At 44.2% G+C, this 16187-nt stretch overlaps 1 protein-coding gene across 1 annotated transcript in view; it reads right to left on the reverse strand.

The window, feature by feature from the left end:
• The window catches only part of Ranbp10 (RAN binding protein 10), a 69019-nt gene that overhangs the window by 29427 nt on the left and 23405 nt on the right, over positions 1-16187 (reverse strand). Inside the window, exon 3 of the mRNA XM_010612272.2 lies at positions 14161-14213. Within this exon, the coding sequence (XP_010610574.1) occupies positions 14161-14213 (53 nt within the window). The remainder of the gene's footprint in view (positions 1-14160; positions 14214-16187) is intronic.

The following is a 16187-nucleotide window of genomic DNA, read 5'->3' on the forward strand; positions in this document are numbered from 1 at the left end:
AGAGAGAGAGAGAGAGAGAGAGAGAGATGAGCCTGGAGTAGCTCAACAATGGATAATGGGAAAGCAAAACAGATTTTTTTTTTCATTCACTAAATGCTGTGGGGTAGCAGAGATTTACCGTCATGGAACTCCCATGGCTGTTACCCTAAGCTTTTAGACTACTGGGCCAATGAACAGGATCAAGGCAACCCCCAAAAGCTGTGTCTCTCCCAGTGCATGTAGGAAGGGGAAGTGGTGCACTGAGTACAGGGTCTTCTCTTCATGGTGGCTTTGCATGGAAACCACGGTAAAGTACAGAGGACAGATGAAAAGGCTGTTGCTCCAGTAGTCACTGATACCACGGGCTGACACCAGGTGGGGTGTACCTCCCCACATGCTCCAAAGCCGTCTACTGAGACAGAGCCCAAGCGAAAACTTGAAGCCATAGGCAGGGTGAAGGACAATACAGCCAGCATCTACAAAGAAAGGGGCCTTCCCCAGGCTCTATCTGTGTACTTTTTGATGATCAGTAGAACCCCTGGGCAGCCAGGTAGGTCCAATTATGGGTGGCTAGGGCAAGGCTCAGATGGCATCTGGCTCTTCTAGCAGAGCTATATGCCTGTACCCCAGGCCCTCTAAAACAACAAACTGGGTCTGTTATCCACCCTGAACCAGGCTACAGATTAGCACTATCCTGAAGAACTGAGGCACAACCTTGGTTCCTAGGACTTGGTATCTCTCTTCTAGAGATATGTTTGGTTTTTGTCCTCATTCCCCACTGAGGTGGTTTTTTGTGTTTTGTTTTCAATTTTAGAGATTGAGGCCAGGTGTAGTGGTGTACATCTGCAATCCCAGCACTTGGAAGGCCAAGGCAAGAGGACTGCTATGAGTTCAAAGCTAACCTGGGCTACATAGTGAGTTCAAGGGCAGCCTGAACTACATACAGAGTGAGACCCTGTCTCAAAAATCAACTAGCAAATAAACCAAAACCCTGAAGACTGAACCCAGGGGCTTTGCACTAAACTCATCCTCAGTAATCCCCTTACCTCTCTCCTTTTACTTGGAGAAGGTATCTCTTACTAAGTTGCCTAAACTGTGCTTGATTGTGATCCTCATGCCCCAGCCTTCCACAGTACTGGGATTAGCTCTGTACTACCACGCCTGCTCCACTCTCAAAATGTTCCTTTTGAACATATGGGATGGGTCAGTGGATGGGTGACCCCTGGAAATGTAGGAACTTGTAGCTTTGTGTGTATCACTGGATCCTGAGAGATGCACAGGCACTAAACCCTTCCTTACAAGAAACCCAAGCTTGTTAACAACCATTGCCAGGCTCCCTAGATATGGGTCTATCACTGAGAAAGCAAGGCTTTCAGCAGTAAATGGTCCCTGCTCTACACCAGCCTACCGTGTCCCCAGCCTCACCAGGGCATACTTAAGAATCTGTTTTCAGAGATGGACAGACTCAGGCTTTAGAACTGGCCTTTCTGCTATCAGTGAAATTTCTTACTATCTCAAAGGACCTAAAGTCAAAGGACTCTGAAAAATACAGCCTGTCTATTAATCTCACTCTTCTTCCATCCCCTCCTGCCTTATTGAGATATGGTCTCCCTGTATTGCTTGGTCTGATCTCAAACTCCTAAATTCAAATGATCCTCCTGCCTCAGCCTCCTCAGTATCTGATATTACAGGTGGGAACTACTCCACCTGGCTTGAAAGACAATCCTAAATCTAGAATTTTTCTTCTGCATATAGAGAGCTTAGAGATGGCATTTGGAGGAAGAAAATGCTATAGACAAATAAGCCCCATGCCCAGGAAAATTTCCAGGTCTGACTGAGTTGTCTTACTTCAAAAGGCTGCCGAGTACCCTCAGAACACTGTAGTGACACAGGCTTCCTCCTGCAGGTAAGAGAAGAGCCCTTTGGAAAAGGAATATGGGCCGGGCATTTAGCTCAGTGGTTCGGTGGCCTGCCTTGCAAGCCCAAGGACCTGAGTTCAATCCCCAGTACAAAAAAAAAGGAAAAGGAATATGGGCTTGGCTGGCCACAGGACCAAGGGTACTGCTAGGTCAGAGTACAGCAACAAGGAAGAAGAGTGCCTCTTTCACAAAACAATCTCCTCAAGCAGGGCGTGGCACGCCTGTAATCCCAGCACTCGGGAGGCTGAGGCAGGAGGATCGCTGTGAGTTTGAGACCAGCCTGGACTACATAGTGAGTTCCAGGTCAGTCTCAACTACATAGTGAGACCCTGTCTCAAAAAACCAAAAAACAAAACAAAACACCACAAAACAATCTCCTCCACATAATGCGTGACACCTTTAACTATCACGTGAACCACCCAGGAGTTCTGACCAGCTCCCTGCCCCTGGGGCCCAACTGCCAAACCACCCTGAGTTCTGGATTGCCCTGTAGAACCTGTTGTTAGAGTGCCAAGACCTCTGGGCATCTACTCTTCCACTCCCACCTACAGTATCTTCCAAGGATATCTCAGACAGAGAAGGGACAGAATGAGAAAGGTAGTACCAGGCACACAACCTCAACTTCTTCCCACAGCCTTGTCCTGGGCAGCTGTTGAGCAGCTTCAGAGATTGGCTGATCCATTTTCTAGGCAGGGCTGCCTCGAGGAACCCTACAGGACTGAACCACTGGGCAACACCATTTAGCTCCTTCACTTAATGAGGTACTGGCATGGGAGGACTTAGACAACCTACAATCATACCAGAGCCTGTTCCCCAGTGTTTTGATAAGAGTCAAGAGGAGGGACACCCAAAAGCCCACTGAGGGCTAATGGTTTGACTCACTCAGGTGGGTAGAAGCATGGCTTCCCTCTCAAAGGGCCTAAGGAGCCCTCTGATAGACCTTTCTGAAGCACTGTAAATCCTGAGGTGAAAGATCTCCAGAGAGAGGTGGTGGTTAATAGTGGACATGGTGGGAACCATCACCAATGAGTCCACCTACATGGGTCCTAGCCCACATGTCCAAACAGGACATAGTCCCTGTTTGGCAGGAAGAGACAAACAGCATTTCCAGACTACCAGAAACCTACCTACATGCTAATAATCTCCAAGACATCTGAGGCACAAAGCCACCTGCTATTGGTATTTGCTCTAGGCAGACATCATTCACCACAGGTGTTGCACCCTTAGCAGAGTAAGAGGAAGGAACACCCTGTTATTTAATGCCAGTGCTTGTCAAACTGGCAAGGACTAGCCTCTGCCTGTCTCATGGATCTGCAATGGATGCCTAGTATTTTGTTCTGATCTCTGCTATCAGTGGTTCCTCTCCTATGGCATGTGCAGATGTGACATATCAACTGTTTGCAGAACATGGTCCAAATAACAGAAGCAGAAGCTGGACCTATGCTTCTAACAGCCTATTCAGAGTAGGCCTGGTGGTAGGCTCTAGGGGGAGGAAAGATGTTCACCTGATCAAGATCAAGCTGTGGAAAGGAAAGTAGACAATTCCACCCCCATGCCCCTCCCTCTCCAGGCCACTACAGCCTGGATGCTGAGCACCACCTGCTTCAGGGGGTATATCCCACACTCCCAACGACCAGCTCATCCTCTCCAACAGTTTCAGTCAAGCAAAGTATGCCTCAGTGAGTCTGGATTCTCCTTAAGGGGCTATAGTAATCAAGGTAACATATGCCACATCACAAAACAGCTGCCTTGCCACAGAAAAAGCAAGGAGGACAATACCAGATACCTGGTTCTAATGCAATGGGTCTCCTATCAACACAGTCCACCTCCTTGGCTCTATCTGAGGCACAGGACACAGAAGCAAGCTTCTTCTTTGTTTTTCCCTCAAAGCACCTGAGCTTAGGATAAACCCAAATCCCACTCTCTATCCACAGCCTTTTCTCTCCTCGCTTCCGCAATTCAGGGATGTCAGTGCCTGCTCTTCCCTGACAGCTCAGCAAGGCAAAGGTTAGGTTGTGGGCACTCACCTGCCTGCGGATCATCCTGCCCTGATTCCAAGTCATTAGCCAAGCATTCTGACAGTCCTATTTTGGGGCCACACCTCTTCCTTAGTTTCAGACTTAGAGGCTAAAGAACATTTTATGAAAGGTAAACATCAAAACTTCCACATCTTGCAACAGAAACGACTGTACAAGCTAAGACATGCCCAACAAAGTTTGAGTAGCACAGCCTCATGGGTGAGGCAATTCTGTCACCGTGTCCCCCAGTGAGACCCCAGAATGCCTGGCCTCTGCCCGAGAGCACTAGAGGCAAAATGTCCCTGCTGAGCCATTATGACCAACAAGAAAGCACTAAAATATCAACATCCTACCTGCTCTGCAATCTTCTTCCAATAACTCAATTCCTGCAGCACAGATTATATATGCCTACTCAAAGAAAACACAAACATTTAAGGGAAAATGTGGTTTCAGTAACAGCTAACTCCACTTGAATATGCAAACATTCATAAAAGAACTTCATGCGTATAGGCACTTCCTTTTCCAGGTAGAAAAACTAACTTTGCCCAATAATACATAACAATAGCTAGTATTTATGCACCCTTTTTTGTGTCTGGCACTACTGAAGCCCTTTATGGGAATTACCTCATTTAATTTGCATAACTTCCCTAGATATAAGTTATATACTAATACTCCCACTTTACAGATGGGGAAACTGAGGCACGGGGCAGTTAAGAAACCACTCTAGGTAACACAGCTGCCAGGATGCTGTAGATAAGGTGGCTCCAGAGTCCATGTTCTTACCACCAAGCTGTACTGCCTCAGAAGTCAACCACTGTCTTCGAGATCTGTTTCCCACATGACCAAATGTAAGCCAGCTTTTGATTCAACAACACTAAGCCTGGACATACAGATCAGGGAATTGATACTCCTCTTACAGACAGAAGGGGATGGCAGAGCCCTATACAGTCAGTGCCAGAAGATTTAGGGCAGTGGGACGAGGCAGAACTCCAAATGAAGGTTTCTCCCACCTGGAGACAGACTGCAAGCCAACAGGACTGATTCAAGACTGGTTCCATAACCACAGTTAGCTGACTGAAGCCTATCGTGTTGAGGGAAAGGACAGCAAAATGCAGGAACAGCCTCATCCCAAAGCCCAAGTGCATCATGCAGGCACTATGCTCATTTTGGAGGACGTAGTGATAAAAAGATGTGGTCTGAGGGGCCAGAGATTTAGCTTAGTGGTTCCACCACTTGCCTTGCAAGCACAAGATCTTGAGTTCGATCCCCTGTACCCCCCCCAAAGATGTGGTCTGAGTCCCTAGGAGCACAAATGCAGTGAGGACATAGCTGGGTAAGCGTGAGTCACAAAAAGTCTGAGGGGTGTGGTTCAATGGCAGAGTACTTGCCTAGTAAGTATGATACTCAATTTAATCCTCAGTACCACAGGAAAAGAAAGAGCCAGACAAGCAGGGTGGCAAATGTCATCACAGAAATAGTCAGGGCTGAAGGGTCCAGCAAGGTTGCACTGGGAGTTCAGGAAGAAGGGCATTCTCAGGACAAGCATGGCTTCTGCCAAGTGCTAGAGTGGGGAATGTCAACAGCATGTTTGGGGCCCACACAGCCATGCTAGTATGCAGTATGTGCAGGGGGCAGAGATGGCTGGAGATGAGGCTAAGCAGGAGACCAAGTCCTCTGAGCAGAGGAGTCAGAGGCCCAAAGCAGGTGCAAGCCATAGTGCATACAGAATAGTAAGCAACAGCCTGATGTGGTGACAGTAATCAGGAGGCCAGGGAAACAGCCCAATGGAGAGGCAATGGAGGAGGGATGAAGAGAAGGGAAGATTAAAGAGAGCAGCAGAATCATGGGATGAGGAGGAAGAGGTCGTGAACATTGCTCTGAAGAGCCCTTTTAGGGACCAAGGGGACAATGACAGTCAGCAGAGATAAAAAATGCTTGAGGACTTGCTCTTTGGAGGAAAAATAACCTCAGCTTTGGGCAAGTAGGTTCACTACGGTATCTCCTGGACCTTAAGCAAAGAAGTGAGGTTTCTGGAAGGGATGATCTCAAAGGTAGAATGGAATCATGGAGTTGGGTTTTCCTGCCAGAAGGGTCACCTAGCTGCCCTTTCACTCCCTTTTAAGGCTTGGCCAAGCCCAGCCAACCACTCATAGCCATATGGGAGTCCTCTAGGTTCCTCAAGAAAGTACCGCCACCACCACCTCCGAACACTTCACTCAGCTACTACGCACTGCAATCAGGAGCTAGACCCAAAAGAACCAGAGACACAAGTAGATGGGGTAGAGGATGCAAGGGGAGAGATGATTCTCTACAATCAAGAAGCACTTACGTCAGAAAGGAGAGGAAGCTCTCAGGCCAGTCTGGCATCATTTCTGGTTGGATTCAAACATTCAATGTGATCAAGAAAAGGGTTTGTTTCACACCTGGGCCCTTCTTCCATCACAAGAAGCAAGATTAAGAACTAAAAGACCAGCCGAGTATGGTGGTGTGGAGACTGAAACAGGATCCCAAGGTCCAACTCCAGCCCTGGCAACTCAGTGAAACTCTGTCTCAAAAATAAAGAAAGGGCTAGGGATGTAGTTCAGTGTAAAGGCCCTAGATTCAATCCCTAGCATCACAAAAAACAAAACAAAATGAACCACCCCAAAGATTAGCTACTTGACAGCAGCAGCTGGGAAGGCCAAGGCTGGACTTTCTGAATTAACCTTTTTCTTGGACCAACTCAGACAAGGGTTGCTCAACTATGCTCTCCCACTTGCTCATAATAACATGATATTCAGCATCAAAATTACCATCACTGGGCCATTTGATTAACCAAAAGATTCTTTAAACAAATGGTCAGCAACTCTGGAGGCATACCAGGAATAACCTGTAGTCCCATCATTCACTACTCTGAAAACACAAAGACCAGCTAATTACCTCCCAAATGGCTTGTCAATCCCACCCTCTCCTCCTTACCTCTCCAGTCCAAGATACTCCACACTCTTCTGGGCCACCAAGACAGGTCCTAACTGGCTCCCTTGCACCTACTCCTGCCCTTTGGACCTGTATTATGGCAAGATCCTGCCTAAACCCCTCAAATAGGTCCCCAAAATACCTAGGGCAACCCACACTCCTCACTGGGCCTTGCTCGCCATAAAGACCAGCCCCACTGGCCTGTATTCAGCCCCTCAGCAATTGGTTCCTTTCCATTTCCTTCACAATGCTCCTCACTCTACCTAGAACTTCTTCCTCTCTCCACCCCACCACTACTGGCCTGACTCCTCGTCATTCAGATCCCAACCTGAATGTCACTCCCTCAGGAAAGTGTAAATCTAGCACCCTGTCATAGCACCTGTGCAGTCCCTTCAAGACACTGAATGAAGTGCAAAGGGCCACACAACACAGGGTTATCATCTAAGTATATTTCTCCTTTACTAGGCAAAGTTCACAGGGACAGGGACTATGTCTGTTTACCTTGTGCTGACACACAGGTACATAGATACATAATAAGCGAATAGGGCCATCATTGTTATGATGAAATGAGATGATATGTTGTAAGGCATCCAGCACAGACAGAGCCTTAAATACAGGAGCACTCAGTCACAAGCAGTTCCAAAAGGAAGGAGAAAATTACCTGGGTGCCAAGAAACATGCTCTGTCAACCCACTATTGTGATGGTGCCAGAGAATAGCCTTCCAAGTTCTCCAGGGAGAAAAGAGCTACCTGGTAACGGTTCTCCAGAAGCTCCACAGCACAAGGAGCCATCATAGAGCCATCAATGCTGCTACTGCCAACGAAAACAGGGTGCACAGTAGACCAACCTCCAAGGAGAGAGGATCTGCCTGCCCCAACAGGCGTAATCTGCAACAGGGCTCACCTTAGAGTCTCTTTGGCTGAGGACCAAGGGTGATTCTTTACATTCTAGTGGCTTCCTCAAAAATGAAAGGGTGTTGCCATCAATTAGAATGAATGCTGAAGCAGCAGCCTAACACAGGTCCCCACCTAGCAATCCAGGCTGGCTGCCAGGACAGGAGAGGAGGGATGTCTCCTGGGCATTTCCCTCCCACAATCAGCCCGAAGGCTTGGTGTGTCCCCAAGTCTCAGTTCTTACACTTGCTGACTTCTTGTACAGTACTCGCCTGTGGCTCCTCACTGATACCTGGATACACACCAGCTCCCCCAGTCCTTCCTCTATGCAGGACATAATCCATATATCCAGCTACAGGTGACTTGAAGATAAGGGCACAAAGGGCCCTTGTCATCTGCTAGGAACCAGACTAGCTAATGAAAAAGCCTGGAAAGAAAGGGTTGCCTCTGCAACTTGAGCAGACACACATCTCCAAGGGACAAGTGCAATCCCTCCACCCAGCAGTTGCTGTTCTTCAGCCTTGCCCCTCTCTCCACCCCACACACTATGTGCCTCTGGTCTCTACTTTTTTTTTTTTTTTTTTTTTTTTTGATACTAGGGATTGAACTCAGATCCTTGTGCTTGCAAGGCAGGCAGCATCACCACTGAGCTAAATTCCCAGCCCTCTACTTCTTTTTAAACAGCCCAGGAAAAGTAACAGTGTGGGTCTGCAAATTCCAACAGTGCAATACTCAGGAGTGGCATCCAATGACATGCTCAACACTACTGGTAAAAGATGAGGGGAAGGGCCAGGGATTTAGCTCAGTGGTGCCGCTGCCTGCCTTGCAAGCACAAGGACCCGAGTTCAATCCCTGGTACCAAAAAAAAAAAAAAGAGAGAGAGAGAGAGAGAGAGAGAGAGGAAAGTATGCATCCTGGAGGGGAGATACTCAAGGTGGTGTGACAGAAACTCCCAGTCAGAGATATCATGACCTAAGCAAAAAAGAAGCCCATTTCACAGACCATTTCTTTTTTTTTTTTCCCAGTACCGAGGATCGAACTCAGGTCCTTGCACTTGTGAGGCAGGAGTCGGAACCACTGAGTTAAATCTCCATCCCTGACCATTTCTTCAATGTACAAAAGAAAATACTAAAAACAGTGGCTGTGTTCATCCTTCCTGCCTAAATTTTCTTCTTGGTAGCCAAGAGGGCAACTGCCAACTTGCTAAACATTATAACACAAAGCCAATAACTGTCAGGCAAGAAAAAATAAAGACAAAAATCAGTGTGAACTCCAGCTCTGAGACCATGAGATATGTCCAAATGCTCCTGTGGAATGCAAACCTTCTTTAATAAACACAATGTGATTTTGATCCTTCATCCTCAAACACACTGCGGACTGACAGATGCCTACTCAAGGCCAACAGGACTGTGTCACATTACAAACATGGGCACAACAGGACCCATGTCCTGCCAAAGAAGCCAAGTTGGTTACACAGGCCTCTGGCCTTCCAGAGCAGTGCAGTAGTGATCCAGAAAGTCCCACTCCCTGCTGCCCAGTTTCCATGGGCACAGGAAAAAAGCAAAGGAGGAAGTTCAGCAGGCTTCCTACTGCCCTATTCTGGGAACCATCGGCCATGTTCTAGCCCCATTCCCTGTGGGAAGCCAGGAATGCCAGGAGTTCATGTCTATGCCCACCAACAATAGCTTCCCTCTCCCAGCCCAAGGACCCCACACTGAACAGCACCACCTTCACTAGGCTCCAGTCAGAGTCCTTTGCTCACTGCTCAGTCACTCTTACCTGAACCTACCCACAATCTCCCCAGCCTAGCACTAGCTATTAGTCCCATGGCTGCTCAAATCTTCCAATTCAAAGCCTATGGCTCACCATCCATTCAAGATTCTTTTTGCCCTCTGGTAATAAATCAATAAAATATAAAATGAACAAAAAACCCAAATGTATAGGAAATTGTATGACAGATCAGGAACAAGCCCTGTATATGCATATTTTACAAAGTCTGCACTGGACTATATATTGGTACTAAGTGTCCAACTGTGTGAAAATTACGGAACAGTTTACACTCTTCAATACACTCAACCTATGTCAGCAAAATATCCAGAATAAAAAAAAGTAATAAATAACTTAAAATGAAAAACTAAAATGGTATATCAAAATCCATGAGAAACAAAGAAGAACTTGGCTAAAATGTCAAAGCCAGGCACAGTAGCACATACCTATAATCCCAGCTGAAAGTTCAAGGCCAGTTTGGACAACTAAATGAAACCCTATCCCAAAATGATTTTTTTTTTTTTTAATGCCAGGTATGGTGGTGCATGCCTGTAATCCCAGCACTCAGGAGACTGAGGCAAAAAGATTGCTGCAAGTCTACATAGCAAGTTCAAGGCCAGCCTGTAATACAAACAAACAACAACAAAAACAAGATAGATATAACTCAAATATCCATCAACTGATACATGGATAAATAAAATAGGATATATCCATACAACTGGATATTATTTGACCATAAAGGAGGAAAGTTCTGATATATTATACAACTTGGATGAATCATGAAAACATGCTAAGTGAAGGAAGACAGTCACAAAGGCCACATACTATATGACTCTAATGACATGAACTGACTAATCAGATCCAAGGGAACGATAAGTTATTTGGTTTCCAGGGGCCAAAGGAAGGAAGGGTTGGGCATGACTATTAATGGGTATGAGGTTTCTCTTTGGGATGACAAAATGTGCAAAAATTAATAGTGGTTATTGTTGCAGAATAAATTAAAGTCACTAAATTGTTTAAAGGGAGATATTTATAGTATATAACTTACAGTTCAATAAAAAAAATTAAGAAAAGAGATTGACGGGTGGGGCCTTGGCTCAGTGGATCTGCCGTCTGCCTCGAAAGTGCAAGGGCTTCCCCAGTACAAAAAAGAAAAAAGAAAAAAAAGAAAAGAAGAGACTGACAACAGTAACTGGTTTTTTCCCTTTTGTGCATTGATGAGTGAATGGTCTTCAAACTGAGCTACATCTCCAGATGTTTTTTGTTTTTTTATTTTGAGATAGGGTCTTACTAAGTCCCTAAATTTATTTGTTTAGGGCTGTTTTCTTTTTCTTTTTTTTTTTTTTGTATATTTAACAAATTTTATTTAATTTTTAAGCTAAGTTTATTGGTACATTTTAGATATACATAATGATTACATTTATCAGGGAATTTCTACCTGTACATGATACATTTGATTCCTCTTTTTTTTCCTTTTCTCTCCCCTCCCTTCAAACCCTCTTCCCCTCCTTATTTACAAAGCTTTGTTTCCCAAAGTCTTTGTAAATATGGAGGGGTGGAGGATTTGAAGGGAGGGCACAGGAATGGAAAAAAAATAAGAACCAAGATACATCGTGCAAAGGTACAAGTTCCCAATGATGAATGCATTGTAGTCCTAAAATGTACCGATAAACTTCATGGAAAAAAAAGTTGTTTCTACTTTATCCTTTTCTCATTTTTTTCCCCTTTCCTTCCTTTCCCCCTAGTTCCTCTTTCCTTTTGAACAATTTCTTCCTATTTCACAATATCTATTATTCATTTGAGTCCTTATTTATACTTTATTTCACTTGAGTATGATCTCACGGTGCATCCATTACCTAGAAATGTCTCGTTTATCCTTCTTTATGGCTGAGTAGTACTCCATTGTAGCAAAAACCACAACTTTTTTATCTACTCATCGGTTGATGGGCATTGGGACTGTTTCCAAGATTTAGTTATTACAAACTATAAACATGGGAATGCATATATCACTGTGGTATGATGCTTTTAGTTCTTTCAGGAAGATATCCAGGAGGGGAATAGCTGGGTCAAATGAGACCTCTAATTCTAGTTTTTTTCAGGAATTTCCATACTGATTTCCACAGTGGTTGTACCAATCTATACTCCCACCAACAGTGGAGAAGGGTTCCTTTCCGCCCCCACACCTGACATCATTTGTTGTTGGTTTTCTTTTCTTTTCTTTCTTTTTTGTGGTACTGGGGATGGAACTCAGGATTTTGCACTTGCAAGGCAGGTGTGGTACCACTGAGCTAAATCCCTAGCCTGTTGTTGGTTGATTTCTTTTCTTTCTTTTTTTGGTACCAGGACTTGAAATTGGGTCCTTGCATTTGCAAGGCAGGCACCAGAACCACTGAGCTAAATCACCTGCCTGGCTGATTTCTTAACAATAGCTATTCTTTCTGGAGTGAAATGGAATCTCAGCATTGCATTAATTTACATCTCTCGAATGACCAGTGATGTTGAACATTTTTTTTATATATGTATTTGCTGTTTGTATTTCTTCATCTGAGGAGTGCATATTCATCTCAGATGCCCATTTTTGGATTGGGTCTTTAAATTTGGAAGATCTGATTTTTTCAGTTCTTTATATGTTCTAGATATTAGTTCTGCCTGAGAAACAATTGGCTAAAACATTTTTTCCCTCACTGTGGATTATCTTTTCACTCTCTTGGTGATTCCTCTTGCTGTGCAAAAGCATTTAAATATGATGAGATCTCAGTTGCTGGTTTTATTTTATTATCATTTTTTAAAAAACTAAGTCCCCTAAATTGCCCAGGCTAGGCTTGAACTTGGGATCCTCCTGCCTCAGCCTGTCAGAGAGCTGGGGTTACAGGCATGAGCCACCATGCCTGCTCTGTTCTTTTTTTAAATTAATAGTATCAACCATGATGTTTTTTAGGTTCAATAATATTAAATCAGCTATTTTACTAACAAATTTAAGAGAACCAGATAATTAAGAGAATACAAAAAGAATGATGCCACAAGAAACAAGTTACACAAACCAATGAGTCTTCAAAAAATGTCTTTGCCAAAAGACCAACTGGCCCTGAAGGATTCCCTGATAAATTTTTCTAAACTCGCAAACAAATAGTAATCTATACCCACATCCTTGAAAGTAAAGAACCCCTCCCAATGACCTCTTCTCAACCAAACCAGACATATTAAATTATCTCAATATACACTCATAAGGCATTTATAAATATAACCATTTTTTTCCCCCAAGTAGTGCTGATGCTTGAACCCAGAGAGCCTCCCCACTGAGTCACGTTCTCAAGTTAATAAATTCCAGGTTAAATGTTTCCAATTAAATATTTTGGAGCAAGGGAGGAATTTTTTCTTTTCTTTTCTTTTTTAAGCCATAATCTACCAGCTCCTAAAGTTCCCTGACATATAGATCTCAATTCCTCCACTCCTCCTTCCTCCATATGAAGTCAGGGGTAATTAGCTGCTTACTAACAAATCTCATTACATCTCACCTATGCTCAAAACAATCTTGCAGTCTCTATTGCTCATAAAAGGAGGTCCAGACCTTTAGTAGGAAATACAAGATTCTTTCCCCAACTGGCTCATCCTGACTCTCCCCAGGGAATCATTCATCTCACCAAGACAATTCAAGGAGGTCTCACAGGCCTCACTGTCCCACTGCCCAGAACCACCTGGAGAACTACTGGCCCTCAACACCTGGCTGAAACACCAGAGGCTGCATTCATACTCCTGCCACCCTCCTTCAAACATACCTGCAGCTATCAAGGGGAATTCATCTTTGAATCCCCACATACCTGATAAGTACCTAGCACTCAGAAAGTGCCAGCAGGATTCTGTGTGTCACAGGCATGCGTAGATGACCAAAGCCAAATCACAAGGATTCTTCCTGCCTCTGTGATGGATTCAAGGCAATTCACATCATGTTACTTCTGCCATTCAAGAGACAAGTGGACTCAAGACCATAATCTGGAAACTATCAGCTCATTGTAGAAGCTTCTGCTTAACAACTCTGTAAAGTCCAGTATTAACCCTAAGCCACTGCACAGAAAACAGCCGAAAGAAGGCTAGAGGACGACCATCAGCAGGACCCAGAGAATTCCCATTCAGCCAAGCAGTTATCAACCTAGGGCTACAAACTGAGACATCTTAACTGTATTTCCTATTTGTTCAGAAATCACCTCAACCATGTTCCATGTGGGAAGCCACATAAAGACTTTGATCGCTAACATGGTGAAGTAACCAAGGAGCCAGGCTTGGCAATACATGCGTTCCAGTATATGCCTGAGTCCCAGGCAGGTGAGCAAAGGCCAATGGGAGCAAGGGCTACTGAGGCGTATCCCCAGTGAGATCAAGCTCAGGTCAACTGGTTTTGACAACAAACAGTTCAAATTCCATGAGTGACAATTATTTGCCAATTTTTGGAATGGAAGCTCACATGATCTGAGCTCAACAGCTACCTTTCAGGATCTTCCTCCCAATGGCCTCTCTTGAGATAGATGCACAGCAAACAAAGTCATCCCCAGCCTCTCAGTTACCACCATGACTTTAAATGATCAGGATGAAGCAGAAAAGCAAAACAAAGGTTCTTTTAAACAGTGACTCACCAGGAAGTCTGTTCATGTTGACACCTTGAGCTGAGAGTCCTATTCCCATGTACCTTCAAAAAAAGCATACATAAAATTTCTGGTTATCAAAATGATTATGCATCTCTCTTCTCAAATAGTTCTTGATTAGACAAAAAAAATGAGAAAAGTAATGAATGTTGACTCCTTTACTAGTTGCTCTCAGAGAACATCTACATTTTGATTTTATAATGGAAAGCACCTAAAGGTTTTTTCAGCTAGAGAAACAGGAGGTAGTGTGTTTAATCATGTCCCACTGGCTTTGGCTTCAGAGTAAAGTGCCCCGAAATCATGGTGTCCAGCCCTTGGCTTTCTGGTTCCAGCTAAGCCAACAGAATCTATACCTAGGAAGTACCTAAAGTAAGTAGCTCAATCTTAGGTAATGACTGACTAGGCAATGCCAGATCAAACCCACAGGGATAAGCCACTCTGAAGTAAGGAGCACAAGACCCCTCACACTAAGCTTCTTTTCTGGGTGTCTCAAAACTCATTCTCCTCCACCATATACCCTGCTGGCCTCCCAGACCATGCAAAGCTGGAAGGTGGCAAGGTGAGACCCCCAGAAATCCCCTACTCCTCTCACCCCAGGTGTAAGTTACTCACAGCAAGTGCAGCCTAAACTGGAGAACTGACAAAGATGTTTTAGTGGTGCTCATGAGAAGCAGGCCAAGAAAAGAAATAAGTGTTTTAATGGAATTTTGTTTTGTTTTAAAACAAGGTTATACTGCCGGGTGTGGTGGCGCACACCTGTAATCCCAGCACTCCAGGAGGCTGAGGCAGGTGGATTGCTGTGAGTTCAAGACCAGCCTGGACTACATAATGAGTTCCAGGTCAGTCTCAGCTACACAGTAAGACCCTGTCTCAAAAAACAAAAAACAAGGTTATACTATATAGTCCAGGGACTCACTATGTAGTCCAGGCTTGACTTGGACTACATATGCACCACCACACTCAGTCTTTAATTTTTTTTTTGTACCGGGAACTGAACTTGGGTCCTTGCACTTGTGAGGCAGGCGGCGTTTAAATTTTTATAGTATACCCCCCCAAATTTTTTTTCTCCAATAACTTCAAAATAAGAGAAACAAGTTATTATCTTCTAAGAATAAAATAGTAGAAGCCTACACATCATGCCCGATTCTAACCACAGATGACCATCAACAGATAGCTGGGGTGTCCAGAATGCTCAAAACATCCAAAAGGCCATCTAAGGAAGCTGAGGTATGATTTTATAGTTACACAACAATATAACAATGTGAATGCACTTAATGTCATTGAACTGTACAGCTAAAAATGGTTAATATGAAGTCAGGAGCGGCAATGCACACTTGTGAGCCCAGCATTCAGGAGGGTGAGGCAGAAAGATCACCAGTTTGAGGCTAACCTGAGCTACTTAGTAAGTTCAGGGCTAGCCTAGAACATCACAAGACATGTCAAACAAAAAGTTAAAATGAACTAGGAGTGATAATGCACACCTGTAATTCCAACTCTTCAGGAAGCTAAGGTGGGAAGATCTCAAGTTCAAGGCCAGCCTGGACAACCTGCCAAGACCTTGCCTTAGAATAAAATAAAACAAAACAAAATGGCTAGGGATGCAGCTCAGTACTCCCTGGATTCAATCTCCACTATTGGGGCAGAGGGGGTTTAAAAATTGTAAATTTTATGTTAGATATATTTTACCCTAAGATTTAAAGTATGTATTGAGGGGCCAGGAATGTTGCTCAGTGGCACTGCCACCTGCTTCAAAAGTACAAGGTCCCGAGTTTGATCGCTGATACCAAAATAATAATAATAATAATAATAATATAAAAATAAAATATTTATTGAGCCAGGTGTGGTGGGCATGCCCGTTATCCCAATACTTGGGAGGCTGAGGCAGAAGGATTACCACAAGTTCAAGGGCAGCCTGGACTAAAATACTGAGTTTAAAACCAGCTGGGACTACACAGCAAGACCTTGTCTCAAAAAACTTAAAAAAAAAAAAAAAACTTAAAAAAAAAAAAAAAAAATTT

Source organism: Fukomys damarensis, unplaced genomic scaffold (genome assembly GCF_012274545.1).
Source record: "Fukomys damarensis isolate Sample0158 unplaced genomic scaffold, DMR_v1.0_HiC HiC_scaffold_32, whole genome shotgun sequence".
NCBI classification, from domain to species: Eukaryota; Metazoa; Chordata; class Mammalia; order Rodentia; family Bathyergidae; genus Fukomys; species Fukomys damarensis.